This window comes from Chelmon rostratus, chromosome 7 (genome assembly GCF_017976325.1).
Source record: "Chelmon rostratus isolate fCheRos1 chromosome 7, fCheRos1.pri, whole genome shotgun sequence".
In the NCBI taxonomy this organism is placed as follows: domain Eukaryota; kingdom Metazoa; phylum Chordata; class Actinopteri; order Chaetodontiformes; family Chaetodontidae; genus Chelmon; species Chelmon rostratus.
In genome coordinates, this window is record NC_055664.1 from 3690506 (window position 1) to 3709960 (window position 19455).

The 19455-nt window shown below is 42.2% G+C and overlaps 1 protein-coding gene across 2 annotated transcripts in view; it reads right to left on the bottom strand.

Moving 5' to 3' along the window:
• Window positions 1-19455, bottom strand: part of sorl1 (sortilin-related receptor, L(DLR class) A repeats containing) — an 80579-nt gene that overhangs the window by 7320 nt on the left and 53804 nt on the right. The window contains exons 11-38 of one of the 2 annotated variants that reach the window (XM_041940090.1): window positions 17061-17134; window positions 16030-16118; window positions 15134-15312; window positions 14331-14517; window positions 13699-13827; window positions 12945-13030; window positions 12555-12727; window positions 12132-12263; window positions 11625-11716; window positions 10343-10589; window positions 10055-10193; window positions 9666-9839; window positions 9414-9527; window positions 9192-9314; window positions 8211-8330; window positions 7716-7841; window positions 7441-7551; window positions 6474-6605; window positions 5422-5553; window positions 5187-5321; window positions 4636-4788; window positions 4285-4461; window positions 3668-3796; window positions 2776-2902; window positions 2373-2542; window positions 1188-1300; window positions 780-884; window positions 619-685 (exon numbers count right to left, since the gene is read on the bottom strand). In XM_041940090.1, coding sequence (XP_041796024.1) covers window positions 619-685; window positions 780-884; window positions 1188-1300; window positions 2373-2542; window positions 2776-2902; window positions 3668-3796; window positions 4285-4461; window positions 4636-4788; window positions 5187-5321; window positions 5422-5553; window positions 6474-6605; window positions 7441-7551; window positions 7716-7841; window positions 8211-8330; window positions 9192-9314; window positions 9414-9527; window positions 9666-9839; window positions 10055-10193; window positions 10343-10589; window positions 11625-11716; window positions 12132-12263; window positions 12555-12727; window positions 12945-13030; window positions 13699-13827; window positions 14331-14517; window positions 15134-15312; window positions 16030-16118; window positions 17061-17134 — 3735 coding nt within the window. Of the gene's footprint in view, window positions 1-618; window positions 686-779; window positions 885-1187; window positions 1301-2372; window positions 2543-2775; window positions 2903-3667; window positions 3797-4284; window positions 4465-4635; window positions 4789-5186; window positions 5322-5421; window positions 5554-6473; window positions 6606-7440; window positions 7552-7715; window positions 7842-8210; window positions 8331-9191; window positions 9315-9413; window positions 9528-9665; window positions 9840-10054; window positions 10194-10342; window positions 10590-11624; window positions 11717-12131; window positions 12264-12554; window positions 12728-12944; window positions 13031-13698; window positions 13828-14330; window positions 14518-15133; window positions 15313-16029; window positions 16119-17060; window positions 17135-19455 lie in introns of both variants that reach the window. The other variant, XM_041940089.1, reaches the window with a different exon arrangement.

Sequence of the window (19455 nt, forward strand, 5' to 3'; positions counted from 1 at the left end):
CCTCTGTGATGTTTTTAAGGGAGTCTGGGAGTGATCTGCTTAAATTACTCATGTGCAGGTTTCACTCTGGAGGACAGAGAGCTGAGCTCAATGTATGAGAAGGACACGTTAAAAATACCAGGTTTAAACACAAAGGCAAGATCGGGTCCTTATTATCCAGATATTATATCTGGAAAAGATTGCATTTTAATACCTGTTGTAAATGGGATGTAAGACTGATGAGTGTGACATGACTGTGTTGTTGTTGTACTGATGGATTAATGCTGTGAAATTACGTTTTAAAGAACAGTACTAATTTAGGTTAGGCCTTTCACCCTGACACTTGAATGCTACTTGGAGATGAGTGAAAACACGTGGTCGATGGTTGACACAAGGAAGCGTTCAGTTGGGTGGTTAAGTTATTTTTGACGACTGTAAACAGAACCATCTGCACTCCCTGAAGTAGAGGCAGACAATCCCATCTGCAGCAGCCACATTATAAGAGAACTTACAAAGACGAGTGTAGTTTCAAGCACAGCACACCTGCACAACCTGAAATACCTGCTTAACACCAGTAGGTGGCACTTTTGGAAAGGTTTTCAAACCAGAGGGCAGTGACTGTTGGGAGGAACCACTCACCTTTCTTAGGGGTTATGGATTTGATTTCAGTCCAGTTGCCCACCCCACGACTGGTCACTGCTGCAACCTGGGGAACAGCATCACAGTAACAGCTGAACACACTGTTCATGAAAACACTACAACAGTATTAAAGAGACACTGAGCATGTGTGTGTGCCTTACCTTGAAGCTGTACTGTGTGTCTGGCTGCAGCTCCTTCACCTCAGTGTGGGTTGTGGTGCATTTCTGTGACGTCCAATCAAGACCTCCTCGCTCAGTGTACTCAACCTGACATCACACGTGCACAAACACACACGCACCCCGCGCACACATTGAGACTTACAGCAGTCGTTGTTAAGGCAGAGGCAGAAAAGTCTGACAGGAAGTGTGTATGATCTTAGTGTGATCTATGATCTTTTCACACTGTGTGAGAGTGTGCCAGAACAGCTGTGTGTAGCACATCAAATTAAATGTGGTCTGTGGAATAATTATCAAGCAGCTGACAGAGGATAAACATGCAGAAAGTGACGCTTCTTTTACTGACTGAAAATGAACATGTGAATCGGTTTGATGCAGATGAAAAGGACTCACAATGTACTCTCTGATGAGGCCGTGTCCTTTGTCCGGAGGGCTCCAGGACACTTCCACCGTCCCATCCTCGGCGTTATCACAAGACAGCTGCAGGTTCCTGGGTGGGTCGGGCACTGCAGGACACACGGATAGGGAGGGGGAAAAATTATGTGTCTATTGGATGACAAACACCTAATAATTGACTTTATTCCTGCCAGTAACTTTAGTAAACACATTGTGAATAGCTTTTAAAGTAGCCTACTGTGATGGAGTCAGTGCTACATACACAGACAAGTGACACCAACATGTCTATTTTTGATACCATGCACAATTATACAAGCCTTCATATAATGTGGTGTAATGTGGTAACCTTCTTCATCTATTTGATTTTTTATTCTATTCTAATTAAAATATTTGTATATACATGTCTATGTGTGTGAAGTATGAAAGGGGTACACCTGACTTTCATTTTACAAACCTGTGTCATGACAATAAATGAACTTTGATAAATTGATTCTGTTTGAAATATCAACTCCTTTTGTCCAAAACACAAACACACAGAAGCAAATGCTTAAATTCAAGTTGCTGAAACCAGCAAATGTTTGACATTTTTACTTGAAAAATGTCTGAAAATGTGAGTTTGATTATCAAAGCAGTTGATTTGATTGTCATAATATTTAATATTATTATAATATTTCTCCAGAAATGAGATGTCTTTCCTGTGAAGAGATGCACACTATCCCAGGAATGTCAGGAGCTGCTCTTGTCTTTATGGTATAAGTTCAGCAACAGTCAAAAAGACACACAACCCTTAATGCAACAAGGAGAAATATGCATCAACCCATCTGTCTGCTGAGAACATGGAAGTGATATTTGACAGTTCTTTATTGTAAAAATTGGTGTTTTCAAAGTCATTTTGTCAGATTTCAATGTCTTGGACTAATGGGAGAAATTCTGGTCAAATATTATCTGTGTTTTTTCCACAATTGTGTCCAAGTGACTAATGAGGGCAATTTTTGAAACTGGTCCAGTATTGAGCACCAGCGCTGCAGCCGGCAGTAGCGCACCGTCACAGTACGTCCACTGAAAGGGTTCGTTATTGGCACTGACAGACTCAGAATACCAAAAAAAAAATCGGTTGTCCTGTTTTCCTTTTATCATATTTCTCTGGAAAATGTTCAGATGGGTATTTCCAGGAATACTCACATCCCTCTGGTGTCCTGACGGTGATCACCTCGTTGGTCTTATGCAGCTTGCTCAGACACTGAGTGAGCACTTTGACGTGGTAACTGGTGTCTGGTTTCAGCACGGTCAGTTTGTAGCTGGTCTTGTTGCTGTGAGTGTCCATAATGGTCCACTGCTGGGTGCCCACGAGCCTGATGACAAAAACACAATGACCAGTGACGTGAGGCCCTCAGGGCAAGTTATGGTGCTGAGAGACTCACCAGCAGGTGTCTCTGGGCAGCGTGGGATAGACAATTCTAATAACAACCTTTATTAATGATGGGAACAGTGTGACAACAGAAAAGTGTCTGACTGATATCTGTTTTGAATAAAGGGTCACGATTGGCCAGTCTATCAGTAAAACATGATGGTGCTGACGGCTCACCTGTAGTATATGAGGAAGTAGCATGAGTCCAGGGGAAGGTTTTTGGGGCGAGACCAGGTCAGGGTGATGGCACCAAAAAAGTCTGGGGTCCACTGGAGGTTCTGGACTTTATAGGCCAGCGTGTCCACTGCGAGAGAGAAGGAGACACTGGATTATAATGTTTCAAATAGCTCAGCAGAAAAAAAAACATTAACAGCCAGCAGATGGCAGAATTACACTGCTTTCAAAACACTAACTTCTGCTTGAGAAAGTCTGGCAGCAGAGTGAGCTCAACGCACTGCAGCTTTACAAAGTAACATGCAAATAGAAAAAAACACAAGCAAATTAAGAAAATACAAATGACACAACCAAATATACAAACACACTGAACACACTCGCAACGCAACCAAAAACAGAAATGCTCTGCAGGTAGCACAGATGATATTAGATCTGTTTCCAGGGGATGCAAGAACGTGATGAAGTCAGCTGGGACCTGGGCTACCTAACGTTAACGTAGGCTTAGCTTTACAACTTGTCAGTGTTGATCAGACAGTTTGGTACTTCTGGAAATTCTAGCTTCAAGCACTAAGTTCATCAGAGCCAGGTATAAAATCTCAGTAAGGAGTTAGAATATCTTACTAAGATAATTAAGAACAAAAATCCTCCAACATAAAACCTGGTACGTGGTAAGAAGGTAGATCAGTGTATTTTGTTTGCTTGTGCATTTGCATGTGTTTTCTTAAGCTGCACTGTGCTGAGCTCTCTCTCTCTCTGAGTAAAGAACTACAGCAGTTATTTAAGGTGGACCTGTCATTGAGTGGTGTTTCTTTTGAAAGCTAATGTTACACGGTCAAACAATTCTAACAACCTGCATGTAAGTCAAAGCACTCTTAACACACTATATGGGACCTACAGGTGCAGTTGTCCTCGTCGCTGTGGTCGGAGCAGTCCAGAAAGCCATCGCACCTCTCGCTGTCCAGCACACAGGCCTCACCGTCAGAGCAGCGAGTCCCGTTAATGCAGAACAGAGGCCCACGAGTGGCTGGACACAGAGGAAGAGCTTTTACACAACCGTAATATATATAATATGACAGACAACCACTATATCTGTATGCAGTCATGTGGATAAAATGATACATATTTAGACAGCTTATCTAAGACCGGTACTGTAAAATGTTGTCTGCTGCAGTACCAGTGACATTTTATCAAAATGATAATAAATGAAAAATTCGGTATGCACAAAAATGTGCCTCTTGCCTTTTCATTTCAGTAAAAACTACTGGATGTAAAGAATATCTACAGAATATTATATGTTGCTCATTGTAGTTATTTTTCCTTTGAAGCAGCAAAAGCAGAATAGATCTTAGGGGAATCTCAGTGGATCTGAAGGTGCAGCATGAATTCAGAATTTTGAAGGTTTGGTTCAGATTGTCGCATTCAACAGTTTTAGCAAAACACATGACTGACTTCTTAGTTATTCTTCTGCTTCTCTGTGCATGTGATGTATGCAGACAGCATGCAGAGACTCACGACAGTGGGCTTCATCAGAGCCGTCCTGGCAGTGGAGCTGGCCGTCACAGCGCTGCCAGTCGGGGATGCAGTGGGGGGGTCGGCGGCACAGGAACTGACCCCGAGTGCAACGGCCAGGGGCGGGCACGGGAGGAGGTGCCTGGGTGGGTACTGGAGGCAGCGTCACCGAGCCATTGGCTGCTGTCACAGAAATACACAATGTTACCGTGGGGATTTGTTTCTGTATTACTGGTTTGGTGTCGTTATTCTTCTTTTCTGTTTAAACCTACAGTGTACTTCATTCACAGTAGGTGAATAAATACATTCCTGTGTACACAACATGCAAACGTGTGCATAAAACAGAGGTGGTACCTGTGGGACATCCCAGCTCATCGCTGCCATCGGGACAGTCAGCGTAGCCGTCACACACCCAGGTGTTTACGATACAAGCTCCAGAGCCACAGTGGAAGCGGTTGGGGGCACACGTAGAGGGACCAGGGGCAACAGTGTGAGGAGTAACACCACCTGCAAGGGTGGAGGTTCAAGTTTAATCGCTGGGGATGGATGGGGAGTTTGGTAATTCAAAAAAAAAACAACAACAACTAAACAGAGAGCTAAGATAATGCTGAGAGCATGCACACGAGGGTCTATCAAACACAGAAGCAAATTAAAGTATATATATATATACATATATATATATATATATATATACACAGTAGTTCATACAGTTCAAATATTTAACAGATTTAATTTCACAGACATTCATGCATTACTTTTTTATTTGAAGAGTTTGGTTTCTGTTTTGTAAAATCAGACCTAAAAATCTATCAATTATCACACTGAGCCAGATCCCTGCATGTATCTGTATGTGTATCAGGTCAGATTCAACACCTGAGTAGCCTCATCAAAGACTGACTGTGTACCTGTACACTGGGCCTCATCAGACCAGTCCCCGCAGTCATTCTCTCCATCACACTTCCACCACGTTGGAATACAGCGTCCATTTCTACACTCGTACTGGAAATACCTGGAGCAGCCTGGGACCTCAGTGGGAGCAGCTGCAACACGAAGAGCAAAAGTAAAAACACTCTAAAACATAAATACTACTGCTTGTTGTGAGCGTTCCTGAGTATTTCTGTGTAAACCTTTCCTCCTCACCACAGTTGGCTTCATCAGAGTAATCTCCACAGTCGTCCATGCCGTCACACTTCCACTCCAGGCTCACGCACACTCCGTTGGCACACTGGAAGGTGTAGGCATCGCACACTTTGCCAAACTCAGACGGCGTGGCTGACAGAACACACACAGGCGCGTTAGCAAGTTCAACAATTCAGTTTGTTGCAACATAGCAAGACACAGAAACAATGATGAAGCAGAGAAACAATGTTTGAGGGAAATGCATGAATGAACAGCACAAAATGAGAAATTTGTTGAAAAGATGGAATATGCTATGTGTTGCATGAAGGACACAAAAAACAGTGAATTTGGGAATTATAGGGGAAAGAAAGTACAAGTTGCAATAATTTCTTTATCTATTTCTGCCAACAGTCATTTTCCCCTTTTACAGTTATCATGAACACAAGTAAATTATTTGATGCCTATCTAAGTAAGTATGGTTCATTACGTTTAGCAGAGCAACTGAAGGTGTGAGAGAGACACATGACGATGACGTACTGATAGTATGGAAATTGTTTTACACCCAAGACAACGGCAGCAGACAGAGCAGCTGTTACAGACTGTTGCTGTGTAAAAAGATCCAGAACACCACGCTCTGCTGACACACAAACCTGGTTTAATGACTCACTGTCAGTGTGCACAGGTGTGTGAGAAGCACATCTCCTGTTCATGGTAGCTGCTCTTTCCAGCGTGATTCTTTCAGCAGCTCTCATTTGACAAACATCATTTTTGGTTGATTTATGGTTTCAACTGATACAGTGCTGGTTTGTCGTTATTTCAGTTTTAGATCCTATCCCTCATTCACATGTAACAAATTATGGGAAGACTATGCACCTATACGGTTTAGGCCCTTTAACCAAAAACACATGGATCAAAACATCTCCACAAGTCATCTCATGGTGGACTTGTGTCCAGACCTGCTTTAAGAGTGACTGTTTCTATAGTTTCTAAGGATTGTTAAGTGTTACAAGCAGGGATTAAAGGATAAGAAACAAATGGACTGAATGGAATCAAAGGGATCAAATAATCCTTACCACATCCAGCATACTCTGTGTCCTCATCCGATCCGTCTTCACAGTGTTTGATCCCGTCACAAACCAGGGACTGAAACAGACACTGGGCTCGGTTCTTGCATACGAACTCCATGTAGCGAGTGCACAGCGGGTCTGTGGGTGAAAGCAAGCGAGATGACTCATCAACACACAATGACTTTTCCAACATTGTACTTAAACTACATGCTTTGCAGTCTAGTTTAGCGTCCATTAAATACTCCATATGGATATAAACATGAGAGGTATATGTGTGGTGCTTAATGAAGCATAGACTGATGTTCTGTAGGACACATTTAACACCAAGTGACAACAAACATGGTCTGTGGGGTTCAACAGGGCAATATCCTCGGCCCATTCTCACTCACTCGCTTTCCATTGCATTCAACTTATTGAATGTGGCAGTCTGCAAAATAATTGTATAAGTCTGTAAGTCTCATTTTCACTTCCCCTGGTTATAATCCACAGTTCACAGGCCAAGAGCTGAAAGTGAAGCAGTTTGCTAAGCTCCTTGGAAGATTATGTGACATCAACTTTCGATGCATATGTTAAAAGGACTCTGGACTTATGCTTTCTATGTAGTTGAGAGTTTTTGAGAAAATGAAACTTAGCTTAGTTTAGCTGATATAACGGTCATTTACACCTTTATTTCCTTTCACTCAAATCACTACAATGATCAGTGTTATTCAGTGTAATTCAGAAATCTCTCAAGCAGCAGTACCTTACTGGACAGGAAAGATTTGAAATATTAATTTAATGCATTTTTTAACTGTCTTGTTGGACTGATACTGCTGAAAGTTGTTTTTAGGGGGGGCTAATATTCAATAGCACAACTGGATGAGCATAATTCAATTTGATATGATCTTGCACTAACCAACCTAATTATTTACTACTCATTTGACTCTACATCTGATACTACAGTGGACTCTGCTAAACAAATAGGATGACTCACCACAGTTGTGCTCATCAGCTCCGTCTGAACACTCCTGAATGCCGTTGCAGTGTGCTGTTGCTGGGAGGCAGGTGTGGTTGGAGCAGGAGAAGCCATTACAGCGAGTTCCACCTGGAAACATGCAGAATAACGTCAATAAAATATTTCTGCTAACACAGAACCATCGCTTTTATGAAGGCCAGGCTGATTTCAAGTTACACATTTTTTTGTGTATGTGAGAAACACTAGTAAAGTGTGTCATGATGACACTACCGAGTATGTGTGTCTTTACTAACCACAATATTGGGGGTCTTCGTCAGAGTCATCCTGGCAGTCATCATCACCGTCACACATCCAGCGCTGAGGTATACAGTGACCGGTGTGACACTGGAAGCTATTGGCCTCACATGTATGGTGGCCAACTGGAGACAAACAGAGAGAAATGCAAGGCTTGGAGAGTCTGGTAAAACAGAGAGGTGCTTCACAGAAGACAACAATAAAAGTCATGATTTTTACTGGAACACACACTTTGTGAGAGCGCCACTGCTTTGATAATGGATCAATGTAAAGTATTTGAATAAGCATGTGTACATCTTCATCACTGTAAAAATATGCAGGGCACTGGATTTACACCTAAAGAGTTACATAAATAATAATATTTATATTTGTGTGATTCTTCCTATGACTGTGGCAAAAGATAATATGTTTTCTGTCATTATTTATGGGACTCAATTTCTTTTGTGACAGATCTAATTGCTTTATTTTCTAATGATGTATGACATAGTCGTCACCTGTGCAGTTGGCCTCATCTGACCAATCTCTGCAGTCATTATCTCCGTCACAGCGCCATGCCTCGCGGATACAAACACCTCGTGCACATGTAAACTCTCCTGTGCCACACTGGTGAGACTCTGAGAAATGTAACAAAAATGAGGTTAGTAAGTCATCCTTGAAATGCCCCTAAATTAAAAAATGCAATTATATGGGTCACTTTGGGTTGGACGGACTTCAAATATAGATATACCAGAAAAAGAGACAATATTACTGACAACATTATACTTCAGGTTACAGAGAACAGAGAATCCAATAGAATTTAGTCTCCAATAAATGTCACATGTAAAATGTAAACGAGTATAAACTATGTTTTTAAGATATACACTTTAAAATATGCGGTACCAACAAAATATCGATCTGGTAAGCTAGATATGACCCATGAGGTCCAACAGGGCTCTGTTCTTGGTCCAGATGTATTCTGCTCTCAGTTACGAGGTTTTGAGAAAATGAAACCTTAGCTTAGCTAACCAAAAAACATTTACACTTCCATTTTACTCTTCCTCTCTTATTTTACAATTCTTTGGATATCGAGCCGCACAGAAATCCTTGCAGCACTGGCAGCTTAATGAGAAAGCTTCCAAGGAATTCAGTATGCAGTCAAATGTAGAGATCGTGACACACACCATCCAGCCTCCTTTTATAAGCCATTAGTTCTTAGAAGCAAACTTATCCATCTTACAAATACATATCTAATTATTTCTTTACTATTTGTTTTATTAAGTTTTGTTTGTGCTAATTAGAAAATTCCCAATTCAAATTATGTTAAATATATACGTAAAGATTTTTTTTTGTTTGCTGCTTATTAATATCTGTACGGAACATTACAAATTCTGAATAAAAAGTGTTAACATAGTGGATATTTGTCACTGTTAACATTATTACATAACACGTTCTTCATACTTGCTTGGGATGCTGGCGGACAAACAGCCACATCTTACCACAGTGCTCCTCATCGCTGTTGTCTCCGCAGTCATCTTCATGGTCACATTTGAAGGCCAGGGGGATGCAGGACCCTGAGGCCACGCAACGGAACTGATTGGACGGGTCACAGGTCGTAGTGGCTAAAAGTGAACAGGACACAAATAAGGACGAGCATATACTGTATGTGTAGTTCTTCATGCAGAAACAGCTTTTGAACAGTGGTTTGGCTGAATACTTACGGCACTCCTGTTCATCACTCATGTCTCCACAGTCGTTGTCGCTGTCACACTTCCAGATGCTGCTGATGCAACGCCCGTTAGAGCAGCGGTACTGGTTGGGCAAACAGCTGTGCTCTGATTGGAGGAAAGAAAAAAACCCATGCAACCGCCAATTTCATACATGAGATTGAGGTCTCATTTCCAACAGAGACAAGATAATACATTTTACAGCACGACTTCGTCACGATTGTGCAGTCCGTGCTTTTGTCTCACCGGTCTTGACGCAGGTGTTGTTTTGGAGCTGATAGCCTGTGGGACACTGGCACTGCAGCTCTCCGTTGGGCATGGTTACCGTCGGGGCACCGTCAGGGCACACACAGGTGTGCCGGTGGCCGGGCTGCGGCAGACACAGCAGGTTGCACGGCTGGTCGGCGCAGGCATTATAGCCTGGTGGACAACAGATTAGGGCCTCAGTTTGAGCATTAATGGTTTTGAAACTCTCTAAGCAGTAACCCTGACGGGTCATTTCAACATGTAATCTACTGTTTCCCTTAGACAGTGTGTAGTTTTTTTAAAACATACCCAGTTACTTAAAATAATATCTAATTGATTCTGGTAAGCTTTCAAACTTCCTGAACATGACTCCGCTCTCTGTTCCTCACCTCTGTTCTTCCCCTTATAGAAGATCTTGAGGTCCATGACCCCGGTTAGTCTGCCGACAATCAGCTCGTTGCTCTGGGAGCCGCCTTTTGGAGCTTTGAAGATTCCCATTCTGGACCAGTCGTCCCAGTACAGATCATTCTAAAAACAGCATCCAACACAGGCTTGTGAAAAGTGACTTTTAATCAGGACTCACCCATTCCATGCATTTTACAAATTCAATCCAACCCTTTTCGGATAGAAACCAAGGTGTATTTTAAATTACACATGCTTTTCTTATTCAGTCTCACCTTGAAAACAGCGATGGCATATGGGTGGGGCAGCCCCTCCATGAGAACGCTCCTCTGGCCCCCCGTGAAGTCAGCCCTCTCGATGCGGTCACTGTAGGCTTCGGTCCAGTACAGCCAGTGGTCGTCAGCTGTGATCCCATTGGGCCAGCGGACACCCTCAGACACAATGCAGGACACATTGGATCCATCCATGTAGCTCCGGTAAACACCGGCTGCGCGGTCACCCCAGTCAGTCCAGAACATCAGACTGTGGAACACACACAGTATGAATTTAAGTGGTGCGTTGTTCAATTGTTTTTATGGGAAAAGAGCACATCTAATAAACTAAGCATTAACACAGACACTTTAAACTGTCTGTCTGTCTGACATTTGTGACACAGGTCTCCACCTCTCCTCCTCCTCCAAGTGTGAACAGTAATTTGGTATTAATGCAATATATTGTCATGGAGATTCATCAAATATTTGATCAAAGGCTGTACAAAGTCAGATAAAAACACCCTGCCCAGCACCTGCTTAAATATAAATCTTAAATATGGAGAGACAATGAATATGAAAATGGCCTTTATGCCCCTACCGAAACTAGACAGATGAGAAAGAGGAAGCAAATACAGAGAGGCAGAAAGGAAATTTCATTTTTGAACAAAACAAAAAAGGGAATAAGGGAAAAATAAAACCAAGGAAGGGAAAGAAAGTAGAGTGGTAACAGCTGAACTCATCTTAAATAAAAGCAGAACCATGTTTGCAGAAGTGGAAGAAAAACTCTTTGTGAAGGTGCATGTGAGTGGGTGTGTGAATTCCAGACACGGAGCTCCAGGGCATTTTTAAAACGAGTGGACTTGCTGTCTGGTCATCCCTTCCTCTGTTTGAGGGTTGATAGTAGAATGAATGTTGGGTTTGGTTAGGTTAGAGCCACAAGTTATAATTTGTTTCACCACAACAACTTGCATGATAATCATGAATGATTGATGTTCAACTTCTTGTTTGACTTTTTGATAAAGAAATCTGCATTTTAAACTGATCAGAATTACATTTTTACAAAACATACTCATATAAACCAACCTATAACGTCATTCACTTAGACACTGTTTATAATGTTGGTTTCTTTTATAAAAGATTCGTCAATCAGCTCTAGAGTGACAGCAGGTTTCTGGTGATGCAGAATATATACTGCATATTAGGATTACTGATTATATTCTGTTAAAGCGAAGGATTCGAGAATCCTATCTGACAAACATCTTCATAGGCACAGAATTACAAGCGTGTGTTTGCATGTGCACATTACCTCTCTCCAGGCAGCAGAACCAGAGCTCGGGGGTGTTCCAGGACAGAAGAGTTGAGCAGAGTGTGACGCAGGTCGCCATCAGGGTTAGACACCTTCAAACACAAAGACAGTGGCAGAAAAAATCAACTAATGTCATCAACAAGAAATGTTACCACATTATAGGTTTGTGTGAAAAGCAGTATTCAAAGACAGAGTCAAATATCTAAATGATATCTTCAAAGATGGCTTCAAATGTACCTGCAGCTGTTTTAAGAGCAACAAGTCCTTAAGCCTGTGACGTGAATTCAATCTCAAACACAAATGATTCTTTTCCTTATAAGCACGAAGAACAGGCAGATAACTGAGAAACAATCTGTTCAATTCTGATTATTTGATGAAATCCACTCCTCCATCTGCATTCAAAGAACCAAATCAGCTGGGTGAGAAAATCAACAGGATCCGATACATTTCTTGTCTTTAAGCAGTGCTAATCACATATACAAACACACACGCACAACGCTCCTATACCTCAATCTTTTGCGCTCCAGCGTCAACCCAGTACAGCAGTCTACTGATGGGGTCAAAGGTCAGAGCCTCCACGTTCTGCAGATCTTTCCTCACTACAACCTCCTGACCTGAGCTGCCGTTCAGACACAGCCGCTGCAGGAGAGAGGGGAAACACAGGTAAGCCTTGGGAAGCATGCTGAAATCAAATGAGACTATTATGGTTTGATGCATAATGCTGAGCAGATGCAGTTACATGCATTTCACAAGTGAGCACAAATGTTGACTTCTGCGCAAAAATGAGCCCCTCTCGTGTCTCTGCACTCAAACCAACAAGCACTACTCCACTTGTGTTTGGACACTGAACAAACTACTGAACCGCTCTGGCCCGAGGCAAAGGAAATCTACTGCTGGTCTGGCCGCCTCCCAGTGGAACTCCTCACTAACCTGTATGGTGTCCAGTGAGATGTCAGCCCAGTACAGGCAGTTCCTGTCATAGTCAAAGTCCAGAGCCACAGCCTCCCTGAGGCCGGCCAGAGGCAGGGCCTGGTCTGTGCCTGTGGCCAGGTCGTAGCGGTGGATGGAGTTCCTCACAGCGTACAGGATGAACTCGTTACTCTCTGAAAGAGCACAGGAGACACTAAGATACAAATCTGGTCTACATACCAGTCAACTGACACTAAGAACTAAACAAAATACAACAAACAAACAAAACAAACTGGTATAACACATTATTAAACTTTTGTTTGGAAGTAACAGTTTACAAGAAAGCAGCAACTACAAATAATAATCATAATCATAATCATTCACCGTGACCAAAGATTTCATGAAGTTTACCTCCGACAGGACAAGGCAGCATCTCTCCATCCAGTCTGGACTCCACGTCTCCTCCACTACAGCTGTCGCCCGACACCTTCCTGTACCTGCAGGAGGCACAAAAAAACCTTTCTTCAGTTCCAACACTTGGTGGTGCTGTAACCAAACACATGTAATGACGCCGACAGCCGTTCTCTCCGTAGCAGTAATGAAGCAAAGAGAACAAAGGCTGGATTGCATTCTGGGGAATTCTCTGGAAATGATAAATGAAAATGAAAACTGTTACGAGTGTAGGTCCTAATTATTATGTTACAGCACCAGCTAACAGGTTCAAAATCAAGCTCGTCCACAATGTGACCAGATAAACCACAAAGATTCAAGACAAAACAGGGAACAGATCATTGGGATTTATCCAACCAGGGAATTAGATTGTTTACGTCAAGCTCAGGTTTCATTCTCACCTCTGTTACCTTGCCAAGTAGAACAGTTTTATGACAAAAATAAATACAAATAAAAAACATTTCATTCCATCCATCTAGATTTGGTCAAATTTGAGTCCATGGAAATTCTAAGAGGTCAATGTATTATAGATATTGAACAAAACCTGAGAAAAGGTCAATAAAACACAAAGGACAAAAGCATAGCATTTACTCCTGTAAATGTGAACCCAGTAGTGCTGAGATGCCAGCAGATGCCAACATTATGCTAATAAACCACACAAAAGAATCCCAGGCTGCACATTGCTGCACTTCAAAGTCAGACAATAGCAGCCTACCCTTTGCTGCGGCGGTAGGTGGTACCGACAGGACATGGCACCGGAGGAGCGTAGAGGTCACCTACGAACTCAGGGTCAGGCAGACACACCTGCAGAGACAAGTCTTCACTCAGCTTGAAGCCGTAGTCACTGGAAGGAGGAGGAGGAGCGGGAGGAGGAGGACAGGTAAACACAGGGAGAGAAAGAACAGCCAGTTAGCTTCTGCTCTGTGAAGAATGACAGCACCTGATGTGCATTTTAAAACAGACTCATTATAGGTCGTGATGGGAGATCCAGGAGCAAAATCAAAATGTGCAGAGTAGCCTTAAACCAACGTACAGGTTAGCAGTACTGAAATTTAATCAGCAGGATAAGTTTCAGCTTTTGTCTTTCATCAACTTATCTCTATCTAGCATATATATATTTATTTTATAAATCATACAATCAAATTAGTAGTCTCAGATGAACTCCAATTGAACAATTCTGTTTAAAGGACCAAAGGAATCAGACAACCTGAGCTCTATCTGTAATATCACAGCAACAGAACACATAATACTGAATACACTAACTATATGAGTGAGGTTTTTCTTTATTTGGGTCTCCACATTTTTGCTGCTGTGAGGTTATTTTACGTGCATGTGTGTGTTCCTAACCACTCATAGTCCTGGCGTGTGCAGGAGCAGTTCAAGATGGTGACGGGCCGGTCGAACTCCTCTCCGTTAAAACATGTAGCGTGGGGCGCTCGCCTCTTAAACGTGATCTCTCTGCCCAGCAGACACTCGTTACCATGCTCATCTGACGGAGACCAGCGCTTGTAGTCAGCCTCAGAACACGGCACACCTGGAGAAGAAAACAAGAGGACGACTATAGACGGTCCATTTCTTCCTGTGGCCCTATAGAGGACTTTAAAGTGATGAGACACTCCAATAAGTAGTCCTCATTAAAAGGCACGCAGCTCTAAGAAACACCTGAGAACACATGTGCTGCATTCCTCTCTTCTTCTAGCACAGCACACTAGCATAGATACAGACATCTGTACATAATCATCCACCCCACATATGTTACTGTTACAATATTTACTTCCTGTGCACTATTTGTATTGTTTACAACCTGCAGAGCATTGACTTGTATAGAGTTTTTTTTTCTATGTTGTTGGTTGCTTTTTATATGTAGTTATATAAAAATCTATTTATCCAACTACTTTTTCACAAAGTTGTGTGCATGACAGTCTTGTCTATTCTTTGCTTTTGTTTGGTCTTGGTTGTTATGTCTATTCCTGTTTAAGAAGTCCAGTTCCTTACACATGACTCTGATTCTATATCTAATATAACAGCGATAAAATAATAACTTAAAAATCTGAAATTATAAATAGCTGTTGTTGCTAAGAGCTGAGAATCGCTAACTTAAAAGCCCTCTGCGCTCTCCCTCTGAACCTCCCTCTCACTCTCCAACCTACCCAGAACGTCGGAGGTGTTGACCTGCAGGATGAGCCAGCTGTGCCTCTGGTCGGCGTAGGAGCCGAAAATGGTGAAGATGGTGCTCTTCTCCCCAGGTTCAGTCAGCAGCTGGTAAACATACACCTCCCTGTCTGAGAACTGAAAGTCGGTCCACGTCTCGCCTTCGTTGGTGCTGAACCTGACAGGGACACGGCCATTATTTAACCCAGAAACATTGTTTTTTCAGCTGTGTTTCTGAGAGCCCGGATCTGCTTTTTTTAATAAATCATTTGCCAGAATTTCCTTTCTTCTGCCACCTACCCACTCACATTTTGATTTCACAGCGAGGAAAGAGGAAGATAAACTGGAAAAAAACCGCCTATTCAATATGGGGGTAATGGGGAGAACACCAGGCATTACAACTGGCTTATTTAAACCGCTTATACTGACATTTGTGTATATGAGGGCAAAGCCGGGTTACTGAGTTACCAGGGTAAGGAAACAGAATTCTGTCTGCATGTAAATGAGGTCAGCTGTTTTCACATCAGTATAGTGTATCACCCTCACATGAATACCAATAGCCTCCAATGTTGCTGTTGGCACAGAGGCGTTTTATTCTACCTCTGTTTACTGAGGGAGGGATTATTTACTTTTTTCCCACAACAAGCTGCTTCTCGTTAACACAATCTGCTCCTGCTGATTAATGAGCACATCCACTGGGGCAGGTGCCGTTTATGTGCTTCACTCCCCAAAGTTGTAAATGGAGGCCTTCCAGTCACAAACCAGCCTCGCAGGGTTTTATGTTTGAAACCGTTAATTAGGATGGAACCAACTGAACGACTGAATCAAGCATCTGAGCTCAGATCTGATCTTTTTCTATCCTGGAGGAACATTTAAACAGGACATTTGGACTTACTTGAGATGTGTGGTGGCGCCTCCTTGCGCGATAGCCATCAGAATACCACCATGGTCACCCCATGTGTAGAAATGTGGGCCTGCCAGTGCCTGGACAACAGAGGTTGGTTGGTTCAGAGAACCATCAGAACATACTGCACATCAGAATTAGCTCAAAGATGCTACCTGCATCATTTCACACTTTATGCAATTCCTGTTGAAATAGGATGGTGGAGGAGACAGACACGAAGCGCAGTGGCAGTCTAAACTGTACATCACAGGAAAATCAGTTAAGGAATCAACGCGTGTTTGATTTGATAGAAGGGCTGGATTACACTGGAAATATTGATTGCTTTATTGGCAAGACTTTATGTTCACACTTCCCTGGGAGAGCTATGGCTTCACTCTATAGCAAAATGCAATCTCTTTGATGTTAATATCTTTAGTTTGAGTGGAACATCCAAGCAAACTGGTCATTTGAGTCAATTTAAAAGGTTTGATGTGCAGCAGATACCTGCAGGACAAAGCTCATTGACCATCATCTACATACAGTCATCTAAATCCAACAGGTTTTCAGCACCTGAAATAAGCAACATGCTGAGCTGAATCTTTAAGGTTTCAAATAATTTAAAGCTGAACTCATTTATATTTTCATATTAAGAATGAGTCCAATGACGACACGTAATGTGAAAGGGCTCGCTCATAGCTCCCTCAGCTCTGTGGCTCATTTTGGTGTTTTTCAGCTCATTGTTTTGGTAGCTGTTTTCAGTGAAAAATCTAAACCTACTAATCGATCAATACCGCAAAAAATCAGTGACACGTGAGCAAGCTTAAGTCCAAGCTGATGTTCATTATTAGCTATTTCTAGATGTGCTCTGAAGAAAAGGTCAGTCCAAGCGAACAGTGCAGGACAGTTATACCCATAATGCCTGGGTACATATACAGGCACCGAAATGAAATTCATCGCGACGTATTGAAAACTCTCTTTGACAGACGAGCTGCTTGTGTAAAAGCTGTGTTTTTCTTGTCATCTGTGTCAGATTTTGTACTGACCTCCTTCCATCGAGCTCCGGCGCTGCTGGATACATACACATTAGGCTTGTTGGCCAAGTTCCTGCCAACAGATCCTGCAACCAGAGGACAAAAAGGCATTTTACACCCACACATTACAGGGGTTTTCCCTGAATATTACAGACTCGATGTGACCACTGTTTTTGCTTTCACATATGGAAAATGTGTAACCCAAGAACGCAAACCATAGAATTCTGCATCTTTTCATGCATGTGGCCTTTGTATGCACTGAAAAATACTTTCCTTTGCCAGTATGTTGTTAAAAATCAGTCAGAATTATCTGCTCAGAAGAAACAGAACGAAATCAAACATGCTGAAATGGAAACTCAACTGTTTCTTTTCACTTGTTGAGTACTAACAAGGCTAAGAGCCTACTGCCATGCCAGTGGACCCCTGAGGCCGTGGTGCTCATTGTAAAATAAATCGAACTGCAACACAGATAAAAGATGATGTCCAAAGTTTGTTTCTGATCCTTAGCTGTCATGGTGACGTACAGTAAGTGGGGGTGAAGGTGGTGATAGAGCTAAGTCTGTGGTAGCCTTTATCAAATGGGGTGATCAGTGTTCACTGGTATTGATGGTGCAGGGCTCTAGAGAATATGTATGATATGCTCTATAAATGTTTTGCTGGATAAATACATTTTTGACTAGCTGGTGTTTGTATCGTGTTCCAACAATAAGGCGTCTAATCACAATTTAGCCTAAAATTTGGGTTGGCTATACTTTGCCAAAAGGCACAGATGTCTTTCAGGCCCCCTGGCACAACTCGGGAAAAACAGTTTAGCATAATTACGTGACATGTATGATGCTTACAACTACATATGTTTTTCACAACTCAAAATATAAGTAATTTCATAATATCTTACGACAAGAAACAATACCTTTATTTACCAGGCTAGCAGCATGGCTCTAGGGACAACAAAGCCAGGACTACTTTGGTCCAGACTGAAATGTCAGCTGTCAGATGGACAGATGAAATTTGGCCCGGCCGTTCCTGCTCCCCACAGGACGGTCAAATGGCTTTGGTTCATGACCAAATATCTGAAAAACTAATGGCACTCCCATCAGCTGCAAATGTAGCATGCTAACAACATTTACAATATGCATCCCTCCTTCCATCCACCAAGAACAATGACATTTACAGACTGGATGATTGATACCAGCAGTGTGTGCCTTTGACGGTGAAGAGCGGACACCTGCTCACATCTGCACACATCAATCCTTGTTAATCAAATCTCATTTCAGGCTGAACGAGTTCAAGCAGCGCAGATGAAAATGGGAGTAGCACAGTTGTTGTGTCTCTGGCGAGGGACGCAAAAACACCTCAGAAACGAATTATGCTCCGTCTCTGTAGAAAATGAGCTAATGATTCTCATTAAATATCATCACACAAGAAGCCAGAGACTAGACACAATAAACAAATGATCCAAAGTAGACTCGCTGCCATTGTACAGATATGGAAGTGGAAAACACAAACAATTTGTCACTGTGTATGCATGCTTATTAAAGTCCGTACAGCATGACGATTTAAAGAGTAATCCAACACCAGGCTGAAAAGCAGTGTTTTGCTGCCTGTCTGGTTTCACCTCTGGCCCACAGGCAGCATCACTCATAGGTAGGTGTGGTTGGGTGTGTTCAGAAATGTGCAGATACTGACTGCTGAACAACTGCTGATAGCAAATGATTTCTGCCAAAACTCAGCATCTCTGAAGTTGTGGAATCTCATGCCAAAGTGTTTCAGGGTGAGTCAGAGCTTCTTGCAGGATGTTATTTTTGGACGAGTGGAGGAGCATTATCTTTGAAAATCAGATGACCATATGGATAATAATCCTGACAAAAAGAAGCCAACCAGTGTAATAATGTTTAACAGCAGTGCTGTCACGTCATGCATGTATATTGAACCCTTTTGTGTTTTTATGTTTTTATGTTTTTCCTGTTGTTCTTATGTTTTGTCTAGAGGCGAGGAAGAGTTTTTATTTCCTCGTCCTCAGAGAAACAAGAATTCACTTCAGCTGCATTTTGTTATCGCTGGATTGACCAATAATGTTAAATTTGGTGAACCATTAGCGCAGCATGATGCACTGTAATAATATCTAATCAGAATATTCAGGTCAATGTATGTTTGTAATAATTAGAATAATTCTTTAATAATAATCTCAAACGACATGCTGGTCATATGTGTGGAGGAATATATGAGCAGTTTATTCAGGCTGTTGTGTGTGCAAACATGGCTGTGCAGTTTGTGTATGTATATGCCAGCCTGCGCTCATGAGTGTGTTTGACCCGTCGAGCACCCGCTGGGTGCTGCAGCAGTAATCAGCCCATCTGTTTGAGAGCGATAACGAAGCAAATAGCGTCGGTGACTGCCAGTCCTCCCT